The sequence below is a fragment of the Microtus oregoni genome, unplaced genomic scaffold (assembly GCF_018167655.1).
Source record: "Microtus oregoni isolate MIOR12 unplaced genomic scaffold, Mior012 000047F_ref0000412, whole genome shotgun sequence".
Classification (NCBI taxonomy): domain Eukaryota; kingdom Metazoa; phylum Chordata; class Mammalia; order Rodentia; family Cricetidae; genus Microtus; species Microtus oregoni.
In genome coordinates this window covers 4472156-4487861 of record NW_024543221.1, presented here as the reverse complement: position 1 = coordinate 4487861, position 15706 = coordinate 4472156, and the positions used below count along the sequence as shown (strand labels likewise).

Below are 15706 nucleotides of genomic sequence, written 5' to 3'. Positions count from 1 at the left end.
GGTGGGGATGGGTGATGGGGTGGGGGTGGGGGATGTGGAGGTGGGGGAGGTGGGGGTGGGGGGAGGCGGGGCTCAAAGCTCACATCAGAGAAGAGCTATAGTCAAGTAAAACTCGATAAAGAGCAGGTATCTCCAACAGGGGTAAGACAGAGGTGGAAAGGGGGAATGGAAAGGGAGGAGAGGGAAGGGGACCCCCCAGGTGGCTCTTTCTGCTACACCCCACCCCTGTGGTTGGAACAGTTACAGAAACATCAGGGATGCTCTGAGACTGTCTGGCTGCAGTCCCGTACTCCACCAGTCCCAGGTCTCAGTCCTATCTCCTAGCGGGCAAGCATCACGTGGGCTGAGATTACTTCCTGGTTCCCCATCTCTCTGGAATTCAACCTCTGAGACTGACTTCTGGCTCACCAATGACTCCTGTTTTCCAGAACCCACAGGCTTAGCGCTGGGCCCTAGTGGTCCCGTGTCACACCTCCTCCAGGAGGTGTCCTAATCTCTTCACCTTGGAGACAGACTATGGCTAGGACCTGAGCAAGACAGAGGCCCAGAGGACACGGTGCAGGACCTCCCGTTTCTCTCTGAGCCGTGGGGGTGGGCTGGCAGCCTTGTGGCCTCTCCTGAAGCTGTCCCCTCTGTCCCCTCTGGCCTCTCCCAGGTACCTTCGTCTCGGCCTTCACCGTGCTGTGTGGGGCTCGCACTGACCTCCCAGACAGGCATGTGTGCTGCGTCTTCTGGCTGAATATCGCTGCGGCCCTAATTCAGGTGCTCACGGCCATCGTTATGGTGGGCTGGATCATGAGCATCTTCTGGGGCATGGACATGGTCATTCTTGCCAGTGAGTAGCGGCTGGTGTGCTGAGGGCAGAGCGGGGTGGGGTCTGGCAGGTTGCCAGAGCTGTGGGAGGAGCCTAGGAGGGACAGGAGGCCTACACTTGGGCTAGGACCTCTCACCCCAAAGACACGGCTTCCAAGGGCGCACCTGGTCCTCTGCCCTAGTGCCATGGGCACCTTTCCAGAGCCCTCTCTACCATACCAGCCCTGCAGGGTGGATCTCCCAGGGAGGGTCCTCTCCAGCAAAGACATCACTCCCCGCCTCCGTCGAGGAAGCCGTTCTCCCACTGAGCCGGGATAAACTAGTGTATTCAGAATGAGGTCGGTCTCTAGCCCGTGGCTGTGTGTCCACATCACAGTCTTTAAAGGAAAAATAAGGCCACGCAGTCTTCACCCGCAGGAAGCCGTGTAACTGTGTTGTACACACAGAGCGGAATGACTCCTCACAGGGTTAAACTCACTCTTTGGTTGGTTGGTGCCAAGCCTTACAAGTTCTCACTGTCTTTGAAGGTCTTATTGGTTCAGTTATTGTTAATGCAAAGTCAGTTTAGGCACGAAAGTGTTTTGGGGAAGTGTACGAAGTTACAACATCAAACTTACCAAAGGCAAATGATCAGTTCAAAAATAACCTGGCAGACTCTTCAATCAGACAGCACCTGTCTTGAGCAGCTGTTTCCCTGTTCCTCCATTCCTGTTTCCACCTCACTGGGTGGAATAACTGGGGCCACATCTCTTCAGTCACTTGCTTTTCATACCCCGTTTCTACACGCTGCTCCTCACTGGGTGTACAGGTTGAATCGCCAGTGTGGAGGAAAGCTGTACCAGGTGAGGGCCCGAGAGGCAGGAGGAGAAGCCAAGTGACAGAGGCCAAAGAATGACCTAGAATAGTCTAGAATGGTCCAGAACCTACTTGAAATATGCAGGAAACTCAGGCACATACATAATGCTAGGACCAGAGTCAGTGACTAATCAAATCACCCCTCTAGAGAAGGTTCAAGTGTCAAAGCCGGGTGGGACTGACTCAGTGTGGGTGGCCAGGGTGCCAGGCTTGACAGCAAGACTTCCCAGAATTCAGAGAGGAAGTCAGTGGTTTGGACTGTTAGGCTGTCCTAGAGCCAGGGGAGGAACATCAGGTGGCAGTGAGGGGAACATTCCTGTCTGCCTGGAAGAGCCTCAGCTCAAGGTGAACTCACCCTGCATTTGATGACCCCTTGTGAGTCTCACTTTCGCTGTGGATGTCCCAGGAGCACATGGCCACTTCCCTGGGGACATGGGACGTCTGCAGGCCCCAGATCCCATTCCCAGTTAGATCTAGGAAGTGCAGCTACTCTAGAAAACCTGGGAGGCCCCTTTCTGTTATTGTAACAAACACCCGGGATAAATCAACTTATCAGCAAAAACGAGTTACATCACCCTGGGTTTTAGAGAATTCAATTCAGGCTTGGTTGGCTTTATTGTTCTGAGTTGTGACTGGATAGCACTTCATGGCAGGACAAAAGCCATTCCTGGGAGGGGAGAGAAAGAGAAGAAACAAGAGTCTCCAGATACCCTTCAAGAAAATGCATCAATACCATAGACTTCCTGTTAGGGGGCCAATCCTTGCACCTGGGCCGTCAGGGGACATTCGAGGTCTGCCATGGCAGTAAGGGATAGGCCAGACTAGGTCTCAGTAGACGTGTGTTGGTGTCAAATCTGGTTCCCACAGCTTCCTGAATTCAGATGCTCTTTGGCTTCCCTCAGATTACTGCCCACCGAGCCCTTCACATGCCATGACTACCATGTCAAAAATGACCTCAGGACCCCAAGTAATACATGTTAAACTTGAAATGTCATGAGTTGAACCACTATAAATCATCAGTCATCTGTGCTTGTCTTTGGTCCTCCTTAATCTCCAGGAACAGGGGTCTAGACCAAAGCCATAAGTTTAAGAGCACTCCTGTTAGCCCGAGATGAGACAATGTAGATCCCAAGATGTATAGATGGGGGGGGGGGGTCCATGCTCTCCCTCCCTGCCTGTCTCTCAGTTTGCCGGCTTGGCTGGAACTCCACGAGCTGATGCAGGAGCTATAATCTGGCTGCAGGATTTACAGATATCAGTGCCCCCAGCCCAGCTCTTATTCTGGTCCTGTAGGTTCCCTTGTGGGTTTGTCAGTCCCCTGGGTATCTGGGATACATTCAGAGTTTCTGCTTGGCACCAAACTTTTTGCCATGACTTTTGGGGGTCTTCAGAAGAAAATCAGTCCCTATCTCCTCTTCCCAGACTGGCAAATACACCCACCAATATCAATAGCCAACACCTTTTCACCTCTTCTAAATATCACACTCACCTTCAAAAGATGGATGCACCCCTCTCCTGTGATGGACTGGGGTTGTTCTGGGCAGCCATGTCTAAGGAGGTGTCTTGGGATGGCCCCTAGGAAGGGAACAACTGCAACTGACTTTGTCCCAGGAACAGTCGGGTAGAGGGTTGGTCCTTTGGCATCACTCAACATAAAAACACAGGTTGGGTTTCACGTGACACCTTGGCCACAAGCGACCACAGTATCAGATGAAAGCTTCTGAGAGGAATCAGAGAGTTGACTGAACAGAGATGCTCCATCTGTGATAACAGTGAACAGCAACAGTCATAGCAGCTTAACGGCTGGTCAGCGCTTGCCTGGTAGCTCTCTTAACTGCTCTTCCTATTGCTGCATCAACAGCTGGCGTTAATAATCATTTGTGATATCTGTCTCAGCACAAGGCTCTGGGAAGTCATTTCTAATGGATCCAAGATGACTTCCATCCTCAGGTCTTTCCCAAAGTAGACTTTATAAATGCAGGTCCAGTCAGTAGACGGGACTAATCGCTTAGCCCAGACAAAGCTGGGCTGGGACCAGGGCCAGTCACTGTAGCATCTTTAGCTTGTCAGTCACACCTGCCTTCTTTGTACCTGTCCCTCTTCTAAATCACCCAGAATGTGCCCCGAGAGCATGGGCTGGGACCAGGGAATAAAGAAGAAATAAAAACAGGAAGCAAGCAGGGGCATGGGCAAGGCTGAAGGGGGCACTGGGCAGACAGGGGCCGGGCAGTGTGATACAATCGCCTGCTGGAGCTGGCTGCTGGCCACTGTGACTGGTCACTGGGAAGACTAAGTCCACCTTGGTTGAAGTCTGTCTTCACAGGTCTTTGGTGGAGTACCCCTTCACCTTATGTCCCCAGTGCTTTGGCTGCTGTGTTCAGACCGTTTCTTTCTCTCTCTCCTCTTCCTGGTGCTGCCTTGCTTCTCTGCGGCTGCAGTCTCCCAAGGTGAGTCTGTTGGTAGAGCGACATCCTCTATCCTGTACAGATATCCCTCCCTCTTAATTGGTTAACAGTTAATTGCAGTTTTAGCTTTTATTTGGAAAGGAGAGTACCTAGCATTACAGGTCCCTAACGTCTCTACCATCTCTGTCCACTCATGGCCTCTCTCGTCACTTCTATTGCTCCTAGGCCCCTAACCATCATTGGATTGTTAGCTAAGGCTGACAGGTGGCCCACTACCTAGACAGACCCAGTTGGGACTCCGGGCCTTCCTCCTTAGACCAAGGTAAATGTCTGGCAGGGTCACAACTTGGTCCACCCTTCCCTGCTGTCTCAGCTCTGTACTCTAACCCCATCCGATGAGCAACAATTCCCTTGCATCATCAGTGTTCCCAGAGAAGGCTGTGGATACAGCCCAGGGAGAAGCACTAGTCAGTGCACATGAGGGCCTGGCTTTCATCTCTGATACTGGAAAAAAAAAATCACACGATTAGCAAAAATGTTCTGAAGACTCAGTGTGCTCCAGTCCTGTTCCTGTCCCAGCTACCCAGCTGGCTGAACATATGTCAGACAGTTGTTCCCTTCTTGGGTGGCCAACTTCATCCCTCCCTCCCTCCCTTCCTCCCTTCCTTCCTTCCTCCCTCCCTCCCTCCTTTCCTCCTTCCCTCTCTCCTTCCCTCCCTCCTTCCCTCTTTCCTCCTATATAGCCTTGCCTGTGAGTAGTAGGATCGTCACTGCTCACTGTACAAATAAGGTCCTCACACACTAAAGAAGGTCTCGTGAGTATATTGTGGACTGGGGTCATGTTGGACAAATCCTAAAGGGAGTGTCCCCCTAACTGCCTCTCCTCTTCTCCTTCCTCACAGGGTACAAGGATCAGGGTATCCCACAGCAGCTGTGAGCCTACAGGACCTGCCAGGGAAATCCAGGGTCCTGCGAGGGCTGCGCCAGGTGGCTTCGGGCACAAGGACCTTCACATGTTCTCTTCTGCCGTTTCTCAGATTGGGGTAGAAAGAGAGTATTTCAAAAATATTATTTATTTCGAAAAACACACCTGCTTTTCTCAGCAGGCTCTGAGGCCAGCTTCTCTCTCTGCTCCAGAGGCGCATGGGAGGAACAGGGTCAGAACTTCAGGACTGGGCTAGCGGCGGGATACTGACCAAGCACCAGGGACGCTGGGCATGCCCATCCGACTGCCCGCTGAACAGGCACCCAAGCCTGTCCAGCTGGGCTGCTGTAGGCCTGTTGGGCTGGGCTGCCGCAGGCCCTGAGCAGGTCATCAGACACTCTCCCAGGCATTAGGACTTCATGGAATACTTCCGCTGGGTCCTCATCCCCTCATTCAGTCATGTGGTTCCTGCATCTGCTCTGTGGGCTCCTGGGGGGCAGTATCAGGGTAGAGATTGTAAGGTGGCCAGGTGGTAGCCCAGCATGGAAAGGTTCCTGGGTCCCCACAGGTGTCTGATGACACCCCAGCCTCTTAGTTGCTGGGTGTGCCTGTGTCCTTTGCTTCCCAGAGGCGAGGGTGGCACCGGCTCCACCTCTGCTAGAGTTCCAGATGTTGATATGCAAAATGACCAGGTTGAGTTGTGAGCGGCTGTAGACCAGCAGCCTCCTTGGATGTATTTACTACTGTTTCTGGTCCCCTCTCCTTCTGACATCCACGTGTTTTCAAATCCAGATGGTTTGGTTTGAGGAAGGTGACGGAATCCATTCATTGTTATTCCCTAACACCCAAGCTGAGTCTGGGCTTCCCACCCGCCGCCAAGCAAGCGGATATCTCTAGAGAGACCCGTGCAGAGTCAGCTGTCTTGAGACCCATGAAGTGTAAAACGGCCTCGCCTGTTCAGGTCTCCTGAGCAAGTCCTGGGGGACAATGGAGACTCGTCTGCATATGAAGCGTGAGAAGAGTGACCTGGAATTCATACATGCTGCAAGAAGAGGCAGTGTGAGGCTGACCCTATCGGCACGACTTGCGGACCTTGGTGCCCCATTAAGCAGCAAGCCTGGGAGTGATGTGCCAATACAGGGTTAGATCCTTAATGGGAGGAGAAACCAACAGAAGGTTTTCGGGCACCAGTCTGAAATTAAGAGAAGGCGATCCAGAATTACAGTGATGACACGGCTATTTGTATCCCTCTTCATTCCCATGCTAACGTAGGAAGCGCTAACGTGTGGGACAGGCCCAGAGCTCAGTTCCCAGCCGCACTGGCCTAGAGCCATCCACGGGTCCCTCTTGGAGAATCTTTCCCTATCTAGCCGAGGCTCTGTCACAGCACGGCCAGGGCTAAAGAAAGCTGCCCACTTTCTGCCTTGGTGGATGGGGGCTCCTGGGAAGCAGCTCCCATTTCCCTGGGGCTCCAGCCCCCTACCAGACTTCTTAATTGCAGTCTTTGGGAGCAGACCTCCAAACTGGACAGCCCTTGACACCATGAAGAGATGTAATCTGTGGCGTCCTCACTCCGGGCTCTGACTCTGGACCAGTTTGCCTGTCCTACCCTGTATTAGTTTCTTCCAGGGCTCTGTGGGATCAAGTCGCACCCTTGATCCTGTATCTTCCATGTTTACTTCTGTTGCTTCTGTGTGTCTGCAGGCCCTGTCTTGGGCTACCACTCTGGCAGATCACTGCTCTCAAGGGAGCTACATCAGGTAGCAAAGCTGTACAGATATCCACGACACAGGGAAATGAATGGTCGAGCCCTCCCGTGCTGCCAGGCCACAGCCCTTTACTCGCCCCCCCCCCCCCCCATAACCAGTGATGACAGCCCTTGGCAAGAGCGGCCCCCAGAGTGAGGGAGAAGTCTATTTGCCTGGTTTGGACTGGGGGTGGCTACTGGGGGAGTTGAGAAGAGATAGCAATTTGTATCTCTTGTTTAGTGACATGAGCCAGCCTCGAGTGGGACTTTTCTGAGTGACAAGTGTCACCGTGAATTCCACTGTGGGATGGCTTAATACAGGGGTTTTCAAGCTTGGAAAGTTGTCTCCTTAGCACCCCCCTCTCCAGGTGGCTGATGTGGGTAGACTTAGGAGCCCTCAGAATAGTGCTACAAATAGCAGCCCCCTGGTGAGGCCTAACTTTACCATAATTGTTCTCAGACAGTGGACAGGGGCTAATTCCCTCCACAGTCCAAGCTGACCACTGGATCTAGGTGACCAGAGTTCATTTACCACCAGAGATCTAGGGAGCAAGGCCATCAAGCCATAAAGTGCTTAGGGGCCACAGGTCCTTTAGTGACAAAGCCCCTAGATGGCCTAGCTCAGGGCTCCTGTCCCAACCTTGGGAAAGAATTCAGAAGCATATTCTCTGGCTATGAGTGCCAGGAGCAGAAATCACAGGCACACAGAGAGCATCCTGGTGTGTGAGACATGGCCAGGACATCATGGTCAGTGTGGCCATTTTTCCCCCCACCCTGGGACCCCGGAACAAGAATGAGGCACCAGGTAGCCTGAGTGTCCTAGCTTCATTTTGCCGCTGGGATAAAATATGGGGACAAGAAAGCAACATGCAGGAGGGAAGGGGATCTTTCTGCTGCTGGCCTTGATTTCCTTTTTTGCTTCTGCATGTGATACACAGTCTATCACCGCAGAGTCGGGGAGCAGCTAGCCACACGCCCACAGTCAGCAGCACAGAGAGAGGAGGCATCCGCGCTGTTTGCTCTTTTCACACCTCAGCTAGTTTTTTGTAAACTTACAAAGCCCAGGTCCATGAAATGGTGCCACCCACAGTCAGGGTGGTTGTTAACTTCAACTAACAATTTCAATTAACAACTAAGAATTGCTCAGTTAACAATTAAGATAATCCTCCCCAGACATGCCCACAGGCCAGTCTGATCTAAATAATTTCTCATTAGGACATTTCCAGGGTGATCTAGATTTTGTCAAGCTAAAATCAAGCAGTGGTGTGTAGTGTGTTGTGGAGATCACGGGGGACCCCGGACTGTGGCCCCCATGGCATTAGCCACTCCCAGTTTCAGACTGACCAAACTGCTGCCCTTTCCTGGATCAACCCTCCAGCAGTACTGGAGAGAAGAGAAGGATGTGACAGGGACTTGGTCTGCCCCCAGGCCCCAGACCTGCCTCCAGGCCCCAGCAAACAGTCTCCACAGTAGGCCTGGCCCAGGTGTTGCCCAGAGCGGTTCATCTTAGCTGTTCTTTGAGCCGCCTGCAGGGAGGGGTTTAGTTAAATGTTCCCGTGGAGAGCAGAGACTCTCCCCCAGACACACACCCCTCAGGAGTCACAGGGAGGGATAATGAACCTCTTCAGAAGGCTGGGGTAGTGTTTCCCCCTCTGCCTTCCTGAATTTTTGACCTCATCTGCCCTCAAAGCCATGCCTCCTGGCTTCCACGCACCCCTTATGGAGGGTGGAAGCCGATGGCAGCTGGCACAGTTGGTGCTGGGAGCTGCCTGGTTCATGGGATCCAGTTCCTACGTTCCCTCATAGGACCAAGGCTGCACTGATGCATGATAAAATTGTGGGGTGTAGGAGGCTGGGGGCTGGGGAGCAGAGAGGAGAACTCAGCTAAAGGAGACGCAGAAAATAAACCACATGGCTACAGTGTTCCCTAGACAGAAAAGGATCTAGATGTTCCAAAGAAAAATCATGTGTACATCTCAAATGCTGGGCTTAAGGCTAGCACACAGTGGCTGAAACCCAAGACCAGGAAAATCCCCCCAAAGGTCTAAGGCTCCTGAAAGCAGAATGATAGTGGGCCTTTTACCTCAAGATGCAAAACACACTTACCTTTCTCTAAGCCCTCTTTAGCTGCTCTCTTCCTTGCTGGTCCGGGCGGATGGCGACCTTCACACATGCCTCCAGCTTATGTGAGGTGGGAGCAGGCTTTCCAGTCTTTAGTGATGTGTATCACTGTTAGAGACCTGCATGAAGAAAGCATGGGCCATGCTGGGGAGCCAGAAAGGCGGCGCATTGGCAACCGCTCTCTTCTGGTCTTTCTCACACCGGCTGGATCATGTTCTAACTGCATTGTAGGGGTCAGAGGGGAGCTTTGGGAAACCCCCAACTTCACCAGTCATGGCTTCCCAGAGGCTGGCCTTCTCTGTGGTTTATAGAACTAACTGTAGCCACTTGGTCACTTAGTCCCGGGCAGAAGTGTGCCCGATGCAGACCAAGGTTTCCCCCTAGTGGCGGCAGGAAGCCAGGACACATCTATGGGCCTGGGGGTGGGGTCCACTGGCCCTGCTATGGGGTTCCGCAGTTGGCAAATGTTCCTTCAGTGCTAAAAATGCTCAGGTCCTGAGCTCAGATGAAAGACGCCCTCCAGGCCACACCCCTGCAGTACCCAGCTTCCATCAGTGACAGCAAAGTGGGAGAGACCCTTTCTTCAAGGACCAGCTGCACGATATCTTTCGGGAGAGTTCTGTGCCGAGGTTGTAGGGGACCTGGAGATGATCTTGGGCAGCGGCAGGGACATAGTGCTGTGAAGAGGCCAGCAGAGTGCTGAGGGAAAGGTTCAGAGCTTGCAGTCTTCCTTTTCTTCCTGTCAGCCTTTGAGAGCTTCTGAATGTTCCTGAGTTCGCGGAGGTGTGATTTCACTCAGAGCATGACCTAGCCTCAATCCCATGATGCATCACGACAGAATGGATCCCAATTAGAGTGGTCCCAAGTACCCTCCATGTCCACGACAGTATAGGAATAAAGCCAGTCCTTCATTTCCCAACAGTCCTGACAAAGCCAGGGGTTTAGAGAATGCAGACCCATCCACCCAGGCGGGGTGGCATGTGGACCTCACTATTCCAAAAGGCTGGCAGCCCCAGAGTTGGGAGAGTCGATTCCTCCTGGCAAAACGAACACTGGTCGGTCCAGCATGCTCCAACCCCCTTCTACACCCCACCCCGTCCCAGGGCAAGTGACCTTTCCTGGGGAGACCCAGAGAAGTGCCTCTTTGCCCCCAGACAGGTCACCAAAGGTCTAAAGAAATGATTCCACCAACGTTAAGTCTGGGACCTAGTGAGTTTATGGGGTTACTTACTGGAGCATGGATGACTCTTGGTAAGCTATGTCACAGAAGCCCTACCCCAGCATGGCAGACCACTCAAGAAAGCTGTGTCACCACTGTCCTCATCCCAATCAGTCACACGTCCCCAGCCGCATCCCCTATGCACACCGGTTCCTCTCTCTTATGGGGTCTTTGGGTTCAGGATCCCCACTGCACCAAATCCAGATCCACTGAAGTACCGGGGTCCAAGAGTGGTCCGATGTGGGAGGGGCAAGGAGGGTGCGGTGCCGCCTTCCTGGGGGCCTTTCTCGGGTTTCAGACAGCACTTTGATTTTCTGAACTTCTCCTGCACTGCCTGTCCCAGCCCAGGAGCGAGCAAGGAATAGAGGAGGAGGAAAGTTTTGATCGGGGAGAAGCCATGATGGGGCTTGTGACTAACTTCTGCAGGCTTCCATGGAGCCGAAGCCGGCTGTCCTCACAAGCGGTATTCCATGGAGCCGAAGCTGGCCGTCTGCACAGGCACAGCTGAACACTGTCGCACAGGCTCTTTTGTTTTCAGCAACACGTGGAGACCCTGGCTGTATCACTGAATTTTGGGCACGTGTTGTGTTGTGAATTACTGCTTTGGTGTCGCTGTTGGCTTCGTTTGGATCTCTTGTCTCTGTTAGATTAACTGCTGTACATTTTCATGTTCTCTGACTAGTTCCAGGGCCTTTTTTCCTTACTCACGGGGTGCCCACGTGCCCCAGTCCAGCCAGGGGGGCGGGGCGGCATTGCCAGCCCATTCCAAAGATTGGAGACTACTTGAAATAGCTCAGCCCTAGGGAAGATTCCAGACTGCCTGGCTTTGCAAACTGGGGCCCAGATCTGACTTTGGCTAAATTTTGCTGGTGTCCTCAGGCTTGACAGGGTGGCTTTGGCGCAGGCTCCCGCAGGGCCCCACAGGAGCAGAGCGGGGCTCCTGCTTCTCCAGCTTCCCAACAGCTTTGAACCCCAGCTTTCCGGTAGTGCTGCTTACATGTGATGGAGAATCTCCCACAGCAACAAAGCCCGTGTACATATCTCCATATACATATGTGTACATACACACGCGGTCCTGTTATAAATACACAAAGCATGGCTTTTCTTCGGCATTCTAATTCTTTTTTTTTTAATCCTTGGGAATATGGTTTTGGAAACATTGTCTTCCTTTTCCTCTTTTCTATGTAATAAACATTCATGTGACCTTTCTGGTGGCTTCTCAAGTTCCTATGTCTTCCATTTCGGTAACCAGGCAGATCTCCAACCCGCTCTAAATGCTTCCATCCCTCTCTCCCTCCAACCTCAGCTGCTGATCTTTCCATTCTGCGGGCCGCCTTCCCTTCTCCAGAGGAATGGATCCAACGTTCTCTCTGCTCACCAGGACCTTTGGAGCCAGGGATGCATACTCCCAACAAAGAGCCAGGACCCAGCCCTGGATGTGTGCAGAGGGAGCCCATTTCCTTTCTTGGCAGCTGGACTGGCTGACAAGGGAAATGTGTATGAGATGCATGTTTAAATGGTGCCTTCCATAAATGAGCATCTGGGTACGACAGTCAGAACTGAGAGCTAGCTGGCTGTTGGCCATCGTGTGGGGTCTTCTGAAGCAAGGAGGGGATGGTAAAGTCTCGTCTACAGCCTGGCCAACATCTTCATTGGCCAATGCCCAGAGACCTAGGGAACTCAGCACATTCACTGATGGAGGGGAATAAACACATTACAGATAGAAGAATGCAGAAGGTGGTCTATGATCTGACAAAACAGTCTTCAAACTAAAGCAGCAATCCATCAAGGGGACATTATGATTCTAAATGCATGTGTCTTGAATACAGATACACACAATCTCATAAAATATACTATTAGGAGGAAAGTCTCAGATTAACCTTATCGTGATAATACCGGGTTACTTCAATACCACACTCTCACCAATAGGTCATCCCCACAAACAAAACAAAACAAAAACCCAAGCCAGATATATTAAAATTAAATGGGATTGTACACCAGATGGACTTAACAGAGATCTACAGAACATGCCATTCAAACGCTGCAGAGTTTGCATTCTTCCCAGAAGCCCATGGAGCATCCACCCATATATGGCACAAGGCCAGTCTCAACAAATACAAGAAAAATGAAAATGATTTCTTTACCCCGACTGATTGCAATAGGTATAAGACTACAAATCAGAGGCAAGAGAAACTCTTCTGGACAGGCAGAAAAAAAATCTAATGAGATGGAACCCATGTGGGTTAGTAAAAGATCAATGCTTTGGAGATAATTAGCCTCTGTGCTTCCCAGTCCCTAAAGAATGCCCGAGGGCATCTCAGGGGTCATGAATGTCGAGCTTGGTTGACTAAGTGCATCATCCGCTGTGGCTGCTTCAGGAGCAGCAGCCTGGAGGAACAAGCAGGACATGCCTGCAGTGTTACTGTCAGTGGTGGAGTGGTCAGGGACCAGGGCTTGGCTCCTCATATGCTAAGGGAAATGTCTGACCTCTTCCTGTTCCTCAGGGCAACCTACGACCTGTGTTAGCGTTCCCATAGCTGTTTGTGTCTAACATAAGCGACTCAGAGAAAGAAGTTCTGTCCCCCACGTTGTTTCAGTGATTTTCATCTGTGTCAGGGAACACCCTGGTGAGGGCACAGTGAAGCAGAGAAATTCACATCACGGCAAGCAGGAAGAAGACCAGCAGTAACGAGAGGGGGCCGGGCAAGATAGCACCCCTAAGAACACACTCACAGTGACACACTTTCTCTAATTAGGTCCAACCTCTCAAGATCAAGGACGGGAGGGAGGGTGAAGGACTCGCTACCTGTTATCCACATACACGCCTGGGGCCAGGTGTGTCGTCTCCCCTGCCTCACTGCACACACTCACTGCACACACTCACTGCATACACTCACTGCTGTAGAGGAAGGGATTGAGAGTGAGTGTGGCCACATTTTGCATTCCTCACAGTGCAGATGAGGAGAAGAAACCGTGAGCCCCTGCAAGAGGCACTACAGGCCCAGAAAGCACTAGAGCTGGGCTGTCTCTGGCTGTGGTGCTATTTGCCACCCATGCAGCCCCTTTCTCTGGCCCACGGTGGGCATCTCTTCCCCAACTTTGCAGCCAATTCTGGCTCACGAAGTTATGGCCTAAGAAGCTGCCTGGGGGTGGCTGGGGAGGTGGCTCAGCAGTTAAGAGCACTTGCTCCTGCAGTGAATCTGGGTCCAAGTCGTATCACCCACATCATGGCTCATAACTAACTATAAGCCCAGTTCCAGGGCAACAAGAATGTGCCTGGTGAACATACACATGCAGGCAAAACATTCGCACACATAAAGCAAATGAATCTAAAAGAAAGAAAAAACTACCCGGGAGGAAGATGGCTATGGCTGGCCACAAAGACCCTCTTACAGTGATACCCTGGGCCAGACACATCCCTTTTTACAGACCACATCCTGGAGCGAAACTCTCAGCACCTATGATATGCCTGTGTCTGGGGACAGGATACTGAGAAGGTAATGCGGTCATTAAGGTGGTCCCATTCTGTAACCTATGATATATGCCTGTGTCTGGGGACAGGATACTGAGAAGGTAATGCGGTCATTAAGGTGGTCCCATTCTGTAATGACCAGCGCTCTGGAGACATGACTCGGTGCGTAAGAGCACTGGCTGCTCTTCCAGAAGGCTTGGGCTCGACTCCTGGCACCCATGTGCAGCTTGCAACTGTCTGTAACTCCAGCTCCAGGGGATCCCACACCCTCACACAGACATGCAGGAAAACCACTGATATACATAAAATAAAAATAAATAAATCAGAAAAAGAGGAGCCCAGGATACAGACACACACAAAAGGAACATCCTGTAGAGACACAGCAGGGAGGCGGCCATCTGCAAGCCAACAAGGGAAGCCACTCAGGGAACCTTGATCTTGGACTTCAGCCTCTGGCACTGTGAGCTTGCTGTTGTTTCGGTCAAGGTCTGTGATTCCTTGTGGTGGCAGCGGAACCACAACTATGTTATGGCACAAACCAGGAATGACAGAGATGGTAATGTGACTCATAGCGGAGCAGAAGGGAAATGTCCCAAGAAAGACAGGTCTCTTGGATGGAGCAGCACTTTCATGGACAACACTGGGCCCAGGGAACCTTGGGTAGTTCTTGTGTCCACTCTTTCCTAATGTCTGTGGGGTTCAGCTGGGCCCGGGTACCCCCTGAGTTAAACCTAGGGATGTAAATGTTAGTTTGAGGCTGTGTTCCTTCTAGGGACTTGGGTACCATGAGCTAGTGGCTTCTTTGCCCTCACTGAAGGGTCCCTGATCGGGAGGAACAAGGAGAGGAGGCCTGTGCTCAGCAGAGGACCAGAGCTGCTTCCTAGGCAGATGGATGTGTGCGTTCTCATCAAATATAGCAACGCCTGGAAGCAAAATTCTGTATGCCAAAGAAAGTGCTACACTATGGAGGAAGGAGTTTCATCTGGGAGCCATCCTTGGCTTTTGAGTCTCTAGGGCTGCAGGGAATCGAAGCTGTTGGCTTCTAGGGTAGCTGCACACATCATAGTCCTTTGGAAAAGCAGAAGCAGAGATGTAAGGGTCTCCTCCAACACGACAGTGCCCACCATCTGTACCTGCTGCTCCCTGCATAGACATGGCTCTCCTCACTGTTCACATCAAGTCCTTCTTGGCTATCCTGAGCCTGGGAGTCACATTCACCAGTGTGACACAAGCTGGCTTTTGCTCTGCCAGGGGGCAAGCTCCTGCTTTAATCGCACCCATGGGATGCTGGGAAGATTGTCAGTCCCAGAAGTCACCCACTTTGGGCAAGAGGGAATCTGCAGTGCCCCTCCTACTGCACCTACTGGGATAGTCTAGAGTCTTCCTCTAGTCTCTCTACCGGGACAAGCATCTTGCCTTGGTCCTTAGGCTGAAGTTTGAAAGCCTGAAGTTACTGTGGCTGAAGTTCCTACTCCTTGGAGCAAGATGCAAACATGCAAAACCGGGCAGAAAGGAGAGGGGCGATGTTGTTCCATCCCTCATGCTGAGGCCAGTGCTAGCTCTGTCTAACCTGGATCTTCTCCCTTTCTCCCTTCCTCTTTCCCTCCCTCTCTCCCTTCTCCCCCTTCCATTATTAGTTCTATCTACCTGTTCTCCATTACTTCCTTCTTTTTTGCCCTTTTTCTTCTTTCTGCCTCTCTCCCTTTACTCTTTTCTCTTTCCCATAAGTTTATTCAAGTTCTTTCTCTTCATAGTTTGTGTGCGTGTGCGTGCGTGCGTGTGTGTGTGCGTGCATGTGTGTGTGTGTGTGTTATCATCCTCCTTTGGCTCAATGTCCACCGCATTCCCCTTCTTGCCTAAGAACAAGGGTTATAAAGTATGAGCTGCTACAATGTGCCTGACACAGAAGAGGTAGGATACGGTAACAAATAGCTGAGCTCAATCAACTTATTTTTTTTTTAACCAAAAACATCTGTATTTTTTTAAGTCTTAAAAAAAAACCAAAACTGTTCTTTTCCCAAAATAACCATGATCAGCTTAGAAAAATGGGTGTATATCTTCAAAGTATTTCCTTTTAACAAAAACTTCATTTTATAGAATCTAAACAATAAAGATTTTTAAAAAGCCAGAATAAGTCAAGGAAGTCCAC

General features: G+C 51.4%; 1 protein-coding gene across 2 annotated transcripts in view; it reads left to right on the top strand.

The window, feature by feature from the left end:
- Stum (stum, mechanosensory transduction mediator homolog) overlaps window positions 1-11293 on the top strand; it is a 48963-nt gene extending 37670 nt beyond the window's left edge. The window contains exons 2-4 of one of the 2 annotated variants that reach the window (XM_041635282.1): window positions 656-835; window positions 4107-4115; window positions 4976-11293. In XM_041635282.1, the coding sequence (XP_041491216.1) occupies window positions 656-835; window positions 4107-4115; window positions 4976-5010 (224 nt within the window). In that variant the 3' untranslated portion in view covers window positions 5011-11293. The remainder of the gene's footprint in view (window positions 1-655; window positions 836-4106; window positions 4116-4975) is intronic. The other variant, XM_041635284.1, reaches the window with a different exon arrangement.
- Window positions 11294-15706: the final 4413 nt, after the last annotated feature.